This window comes from Pseudorasbora parva, chromosome 18 (genome assembly GCF_024679245.1).
Source record: "Pseudorasbora parva isolate DD20220531a chromosome 18, ASM2467924v1, whole genome shotgun sequence".
Lineage (NCBI taxonomy): Eukaryota > Metazoa > Chordata > Actinopteri > Cypriniformes > Gobionidae > Pseudorasbora > Pseudorasbora parva.
In genome coordinates, this window is record NC_090189.1 from 8,061,554 (window position 1) to 8,070,235 (window position 8,682).

The following is an 8,682-nucleotide window of genomic DNA, read 5'->3' on the forward strand; positions in this document are numbered from 1 at the left end:
CATTGAGATTATCCAGACTAGAACAAGCCTATAGACTTATCTATTTGCACAATTTAAAACAGTGTTGCATTAAAAAAAAACAGTTGTCAAAAAAAGTCATTAAACCCTGAGTTAAACATCAAAACACTACATAGTCTTCACTGTTTGAAATAATAAAGATGTATCATTATTATCATAACATCTAAAAATTATTCAGTTAAGTGCAGTGAGTGATTTTGTATTTGTCTTTTGTTTAAAGGGTTCATAACACACCGTTTCTGGCAATATCATGTCAATCTTGAGTACCAATAGAGTAGTATTGCATTCCTCATATCTCCGAAGAGTCTTTAGTTTATCATATTTATAAAAGACAGATACGCTGTACAGAACTCACGTGGCATGCAGTGGGTGTGGCTAAAGAATCAAGACACACACAATGGCATTATCCCTGGATAACTTTTGATTCACTATGCATTTATGTTGTTGTTCATTATATCTACTTACGTGCCGATTGCCAACAAAACAGACATTTGATTCAGTTTCACTCACCGCCGCCTGCGGTTTCAACTCGTGACCGGTAACAAACAAACACACTTGCAGAACTCCGTTGCTGCTCCGGAAAAAACAAACTGCATCCACTGTTTCCTTAACTCTGGGTTTTTTGGGAAGCTGAACAAGGTTATCTTTCCCTCACCACCAGAAACACTTCTTTTAGTTACATTGTTGATTTTGTGGTCTAAAAACAAAATAACAGCACTGCCGACGACTCCCGTAACCCAACAGAAGCTCAATGATGGGCGCGCACTTGCTCTCGCTCTGCTTGATGTGCCCATACAAGGAATTCCGCCCTTCATGACATCATACTCGGAAAAAACACTTTCCAAAACTTGTTCGAATTCTGAAGGAGCGTATTTGGAAAAGAAATACTCCTTCATTCGTCCAAATATTTTTTTTTGTTTTGCCTTGTTTAGTTACTCTTTAACAGTGTAAATAGTGTAATGTGTAATAAGTCAGTGGGCATGAAATTCCATTAGACAATTCATTAATGACAGAATTGTCATTTTTGGGTGAACTAACCCTTTAGGACATTACTGACTGGATTTATGTATATGCTCGCCAAGATGGACATTTTGATAGTTTTGTATATATTTGACCATTTAGGCGTGCTTCATCTCGCAGCTCACACACAGAAAATGAGTGGGGCTCTGACTCTTTCGCAGTTTAATGAGGTTTTAATGAGTCTTTATAAAATAATGCATATCCTGCAGTAGACCGTATTTTATGACATGTCATGTTACAGGATTTGACTGATTTGGATGTTAGGTTTAGGCTTTTAAGGACGGGCAAAACACACCGCTTTAAAGGAAAGGAACGGCATTATTATGAGGAAATCAAAAATCTTGATCTCTACAGTTTGCTTGAAAAGTAGATTGTGCACATCTTCAAGATCGATCACCATATAAAATCGTCACATCGCCCACCCCTAAGTTCTTCTTCTAACCTTTTTAAAGCAAATAAAACAACAGCAGAGAATCATACGTTCATACCTTAATTGTTTTTCTTCATCATTTGTTTCTGTTTCACAAGGATGATGATGATTGTCAGATACAATAGTGAAGATTACATTTTGAACTGTTCCCAGCTATGCAACTGAAGGTTCGGCCCACACAGATTAGCAATAATCCACTGACAACAATGAAGTCGTTTATTCAGAGAGAGAGAATAATATGTGTTCTTTGTTTGGGTTGCAACACCTGATTGAGGTATTTCCTAAAAAGTTGCAACCTCTTGATACATGAAAATGATTAGCTCTTGAGGGTGTTATCTAAGTGGCATGTGGATGCATATGCACATATCAGTGGCTTAAAAGGTCCATAAACATGACCGTTAGTAGATATAAATGTTGATTATTTTGGTCAGACACAGCTCTTGGTTTCTGGTTGTGTACGGTCATAGCATAAGCAGAGGGCATATTTTATGTAGTTGCCCAAACATTCCAAAACCTTGTGTGCTTGTTATCTGGGTCATTATCACTGTATTTAGACCAGAACGTTCAAGGGCCATCAGTGATGACACTGAAAGAAAAACAATTAGAGTGTTTGAAGAGGACCAGAAAGCAAAGCATTGACGCACGTTGTAAAGAAAAAAAAGAAAAAACATTCTTTGGGATGACACTCCCTCGACAACCCTCCAAAGGTTCCCATGGCGATGGTCACCGTGGGCTACACCAATAGCGTTCCACATTCTGAGACCTGGTGGTCTTTGTTTGATGGACTGACCTGTGATTGGTTGATCTAGTTCTTAGAGGGGTGACTGCAGAGCGGTTGACAATGGGTCAGTGACATCATGTTAATTATGCCAGCAGAAATGCCAGCTTTCAGAGTCCGGCAATCACATACCCATAAAAGGGCACATACCCAGGGCATCACTGTCTCACACACACACACACACACACACACAACACACCACCATGATTTCAACCTTTATGTATCAGATTCCCACAGTCAATAAGTTTGGTGACAGTTCTAATGGTGTATATTTGTCACATTATCCTCACATGATCAGGGATGAGAGAACAGGAATTATGAGTAAATCTCAATGCAAATTCATGACTTGATAAGCTTCACGGTTTAATCAACACCAGATATGTTGTTAAAAAGTCCAGACATCAATAACATCAAATGCATTGTGACATTTATTCTTATCAGAGACCGTCTTTATACTTTGTTGAAAAATTGAGTCACAGGCAAAGCAAACACAAATGTCTTTGATGTCTGTCCGAGTATGTAACGGCTACTAATTTAACGCAGACCGACAACCACAATAGTATCTCAATCTGATATATTACCTCAGTAAAACCTTATTATTGCTCTTATGCATATTCTTATCTCTTTCCCCCCACCCTAGTAAAATGATCAGAATTAGAATATATATCATAGTTCATAGTATATTACTCATGTTTCTCATTTTTGTCTTGCAGTGCTTCGACCACAGACCTATCAGGATTTGAGACAGGATTTCTTCGGAAGAGCCCGGATCAGTACAGTTCCCGGGGAAGCATGGAGAGCCTAGACCACGGGCACCCAGCCTACAGCTCCAGCTATCAACTATCATCATCCAAATCCACCAGCAGCATCGATCACCTGCACAGCAAGCGGGATTCTGCATACAGTTCTTTCTCCACCAGCTCTAGTATCCCAGAGTACCTTGCAGCGGCACCATCGTTTAACAAGGAGAGGTCATATTCCATGGAGAACGTTCCACAGAGAGAAGGGATGCAGCAGGCCGATATACGCTACGTACGCACTGTGTACGACCCCCAACAGGGTATGTCTGAAGAGCATGAGATTACCTCTTCAGCATTAATGAGAACCAGTGACAGCAGAGCACAGTCTAGAAGTGGGAATGCCCCAGGCATGATCTGTCATCGTGGCAGCAGTAGTAGTGGAAGCAGTGGGAGTAGTGGAAGCACCACCAGCTCACAACGTCACAGTGTTGGGACAGTCTGGGATCCAGCTCACAACCGGCACTCCTATGAGAACCTAAAATCAGCACCAGCTCCTCCATTACGCAGCGACAGCTATGCAGCATTTCGTAATCACGAGCGTCCCAACTCTTGGTCGAGTCTTGAGCATGCTCGGTCACAGCGGGCACTTAACAAGGGTTCTTGGCATCACTCAAGTGGTTCTGTGGCAATTGGAAAGTCATCGTTTGGAGCTGAAGGTCAGTTGCACACAGTGATTGAAAAAAGCCCTGAAAGTAGCCCTACCACCAAACCCAAACAGGGTTGTCCTCAAGCCGCACAACCCGGCCGCCTCATGTTACCCACCAGCATCTACCCTGTTCCACCACCAGAGCCACATTTTGCACAAATCCCAACCAGCAACCCTAACTCTGTCAGTGTCTACCCAGCATTGGCCAAGGAGAGCAAGCAAAACCATCACTGTGACCACTTAGGTGGACCAGTGAAAGAGGACAGGGTCACCCTTGAAAACGGATACCAAAGCAATGTTCCCAACCCAAACCCTGTCCAAACCTATGTTTCTGCACAGCCTAAGCTCTCCGATAAAGTGCAAGATGACACACAAGTTAAACCTGTTTTTTATCGGCCTCATTTGCAGGCACAAGTGCAGAAGTCACAAACACCATATGTACCCCAGGAGAGGAGGGACCCTTACACTCCTGTGCAACCAAGAGAGAGGCCAAGGTTTTCGCTTAATATGGAAGTATACGACAACTACAGGCCACCTCGAGATGAAGAACAAAATAAATGCAATGAGCAAAACATCCATCCAGACACATTTTACTTTGGGAAAGTTGCACAGGGACAAGTTCCTCAAACATACAGAGGAAATGTCATCCAAACTCAAGGAAGTGACCAGCTAGTCAAACCTTTAAGGCACAACAGTGACTCTAATGCTCTCCAGCAGAGAGGTCAAGACTTTGATCACCCCCTGACCAGACTGGAAAATGCACTTGCTGAGGTTCAACGATGCACCAGTCCAGAGAGTACTGCTAGCCAAAGCAGTTTCCAGAGCGAGCGTAGCATGTCTGTGCTGGAGAAAGTAAGTCATTTTGAGAAACAGCAAGTCAAACCTCGCAGTCATAGCAGCCTCTCCCACCATGGTTCTCTGGCTCGTCTGAGCCAAACATCAAGACCTTCCAGTGCCAAGAGCTCCTTCTCTGGTGTGGAGGACGTGCACAACATGTTGGAGAGAAGCAACAGCACAATCCCTCATGGGAGAACTCAGAGTACTTCTACCATGTCAAGCTATGATGGACACATGGAAGTGCAACAGGATTTCCGAATGAGACGTGGGAGTAGTGATCATGTCCAACATCGCCAGCAAAAAGAACCTGTTGTCACCCAGAAGACCTGTCTTCAAAGGAGTAAGAGCACCTTTCAGCTTGGTGAAGGGAATGATAAAGATATCCATGGGAAAGGTGACATTCATGACATGTTAGGCACCATCCAAGACACATCTTTTAACAGAGCATATAGAGACAGCCTTAAAGATGCCCAGTCTAAGGTTCTCAGGTCAACTTCCTTCAGAAGACGGGACCTTGGTGTTATCCCTCCACCAGTGCCAGCCAAACATGCATCCCTAGAACGAAAAGGTCCAAGTACAAGTCCTAAAACACCTACAACGTCCCCACACACTCCAAAGGAACGACATGTTGTTCCTGTTGAAGCACCAAACAGAACCACTCTTCCTGAACTCCCTAGTGTTCCGGCTGTTGGACCCCCAGTTATGCGGATCTGTGGACGCAAGCGGTTTACGATGGAGCAGAAGAAGCGATCATTTTCCGAGCCTGAAAACATGCATGAAGTTGGAGTGATGACTCAGGAAATCAGTCAGGCTGAGAGGAATGTTCAACAGCTTCTGGCAAGCGAGACGAGTGTGGCAGACCGACGCAGGATGTTTGAGCAGGTGGCAAATCGCAACACTGATCCCAGATTTTTCTCCTCCAGGCCTGATTTGAAGCAAATGCAGCAAGATGCCTTAGTTGAGTACATGGAGCGCAAAACAGGTAGAAGAGTAGACGGACGTCCAAACCGCCCACATAGTGCTTATCTACAGTCTGCTTCCTCTTCTGCTGACTTGCGGAGCCTCAACTCTACCGCAAGTGTGTGCTCTTTGCAAGAGCCGGGACATGATGGCCTCTCTGGTGGTATACAAAGAGCCTCCACCCTTCCAGCAGGATTGCAAAGCTCCTTTTACCCTCTCAGGGGCACCCAAAACCACACACGGCATGAGTTTTTTGCCCATCAGTCACAAAGCACAAATTCTGAATCTCATAAACCAGGCCCAACCCTGACCAGAAATACACTTCCGCAGCACCTGGAGGCCATTTTTGAGAGAGCCACATCAGCTAAAAACTCAGGGAGGTCCGCATCAGCTGAGGATTTGCTGGACCGTAGTGAAGAACGTCCTGTTCCTCAGCACTCCCGCTCCAAGTCCTCTCCAGTGGAGAACTTCAGTCAGGTAACATTTATTTGGTGGCAAACAAGCCAGGCGAGCTTGACTGGTTAGATCATTGAAGTGACATGACTTCATATCACACAAAGTTAAACAGTAACAGTGTTCATGGCAGAGCAGATTTGCTTATTTTAACTCTCCTATTAAATAGTTAAAAACAATTAGTCACTCAGGGTTCGCCCAGCTAGCTTTTTGCTTAGGTAAAAAATGTTTGGAGAAAAAAACTAAAAGTCAATGTGGTGTTCAGTGATGATCAGTTTTCAACCAATTATGGTCCTTGGTGGTCTGTTGTAGGGCAAAGGAGCAGTTCCTTTCCAAGAGATGGGCAGATAATACATTTTGTACCCTCTCCTGGTGCTCCACAGGATGAGGCCAGTGCTCCTCACTTCCTGTTTGGTGCCACAGAGCCTAGGCTAGAGTCAGAGATCTGACAGATGTGCAACAGATAACTGCACTCCTTCTGTGCCAGGAGGGGAGGAGTTGGAGATAATGGACAACTCGTCATGGTTTTGGGTTTAAAATATTTGGAATGGTTAAGAAGGCCATTTATCTGAGGGAATAATTATCCTTTATGTAAACTATAATGGTTCTGGTATGATGATGGCCGTGTACAGTAGACGCACAACTATCCTGTGAAATCCCAGACTATTCACATATTCCAAAATTGGAAGTGGTTTCAAGCCAGTAGATAAAATACCAGCATGATGACTTTGCTACTTACTAATTTTGTGGTTTTACATAAACTTAAACATTCTGGCCACGAATAAATCATCAGAACCAAGCACACCATTCAGGTCACAGTCTCTGCATCTGTTCGCAGTAATTGAATACGACAGTTCAGCTATGAGGATGCTGTCATGCCGTCGCCTTCTTATTAGTGGATTTTAGTTTATCAGTAGTCATGCCATGCGCTTGAGTTTAAAATTAACATGAAAGTCCCAACGTTCTCTAAACTTGTGGTCACCATAAAATAATGATTAACTTCCTGTTCCTTGTATATGACATTTTACAAATTTTTGTGTTGTCACCTCCACCAGAAAGGGCTACAGTACATCACCTGCTCAAATAAAACATTATTTGTTCTTTTGTTCTCTTTTTGTCCAGGACTTCTTAGCCAGAGACGTTCAGTTGTTTAGAGTTTCCTCCAAGGAATCCTCTGAAAACAGGTTTGTGTGTATAAATATATACATAAAAACCATTTACTTCCTTTGCTCTACAAATAGAGCCTCTTGAGTTTTGTATTCCTTGAGTCCCATATATGCATATAAAATAAATTGTTGAACTTATCCAAACTGGATAAGAATAATGTTTTTTTTTTTTTCTGTGTAGAAGTATTATGTAGATCGGTCCTTTAAAGAGCAAGAATTTCTTACCAAGTTCAAAACTGAAAGTTTTATGGAAATATTTAACCTTAAAAGGTCTTAAATTAAGGGCCCACCCGTAATTGGTCAGTGCCAGTGACAGGAGCCCACTGCGGCTATTTTAGAGTTTGTTTTGAGCCATGCAGGAATTCCCACCAGGCATTTAAGGACAAATTATTTGCATTTCATTTACTTAAAAATGACTGGTATTGTTAATCTGACAAGCACAATTTGATGCAACAAGATGTTTTATTTCATATGTATTTGTTTTAATAGGGTGTTAGCGAGCACGGGACATAAACAGTCATGTTCAGCACGTATGGAGAGGAGTTACCAGCTAAACCAGGGACCTGTCCAGCAAAACGCACCTGTGTTGCGGCGAGAGCGTCAGAGACATTCAGACCGGCCTAGAGCGCAAAGCGCTTCTAGTCTAGCTGCGTCTGTGGGACTTCCTTGCCCTTTCACCTCGCCAGGCACTTCCAACAGCCTGGACTGGCATAACGCAGACAGTCTGTGTCAACCCAACCTGGATTCTATTGCTTTCCCCGAAACTGGCCCGCAGAGTCCGTCCGGAGAACTGGGAATGGTGCGGCAAAACTCCAGCGACACCAGCACTTCTGAAGACACCCTGAAGGACTTCCCGTGTCCGGTGGCCACTCCGTCACCTCCACACCCAGAGGTCATGGGGTCACAACTCACACGGTCATCCGATTCAAAGCCACCCACCCTTCCCAAGAGCCCCGACTCCCCAACAAGGCCTCTCCTGTCTCTTCGAATCTCAGAGTCTAATCTTCAGGTGGTTCAGAGTATAGCTGTGTCGCAAGATGATGATGAAGTGTTTTTAGCTCCACCACCACCTTCTCCTCCACCACCACCCCTGCCCATCAGAGAGACTGAGATTACAGAGGACTTCCCACCTCCTCCACCTCTCACAACCCAAATCCAGGAGGATGTGGGTCTGAGGGAAGCTTTCCAGCACCCAGGACCATTACAGCTCATCAGGTAAAGACGCACTCCTTGTCGGTCTTGGTACCACATTTATGTAGACCGGTCAGATATTGTTAGGTGAAAAGCTCGTGGTTGAACACGATTGTTTTTATAAGCATCATATCCTTCATGATTTTTCAATGTAGGTTAAAGTTTGGTAGGAATGTTGTTACAAAAACATCAAATGTCTCCATCCAATTTAGACATTATGCTAGTCACATTTAAAGGAATAATCTGGGTTAAATCAGCATTTGTAGTATAATGATAATTACCTCAAAATTAATTACAACATCCATTGTTTTCTTAAAGGAACAATACATTTTTAACAATAGGGCTTATTCAACTTTCCTACATTTAGATATGTAGGCAAATGC

At 43.3% G+C, this 8,682-nt stretch overlaps 1 protein-coding gene across 3 annotated transcripts in view; it reads left to right on the top strand.

Moving 5' to 3' along the window:
* The window catches only part of shroom3 (shroom family member 3), a 76,677-nt gene that overhangs the window by 55,888 nt on the left and 12,107 nt on the right, over positions 1-8,682 (top strand). For all 3 annotated transcript variants that reach the window (XM_067424755.1, XM_067424757.1, XM_067424756.1), the window contains 3 exons: positions 2,960-5,966; positions 7,065-7,126; positions 7,598-8,323. In XM_067424755.1, coding sequence (XP_067280856.1) covers positions 2,960-5,966; positions 7,065-7,126; positions 7,598-8,323 — 3,795 coding nt within the window. The remainder of the gene's footprint in view (positions 1-2,959; positions 5,967-7,064; positions 7,127-7,597; positions 8,324-8,682) is intronic.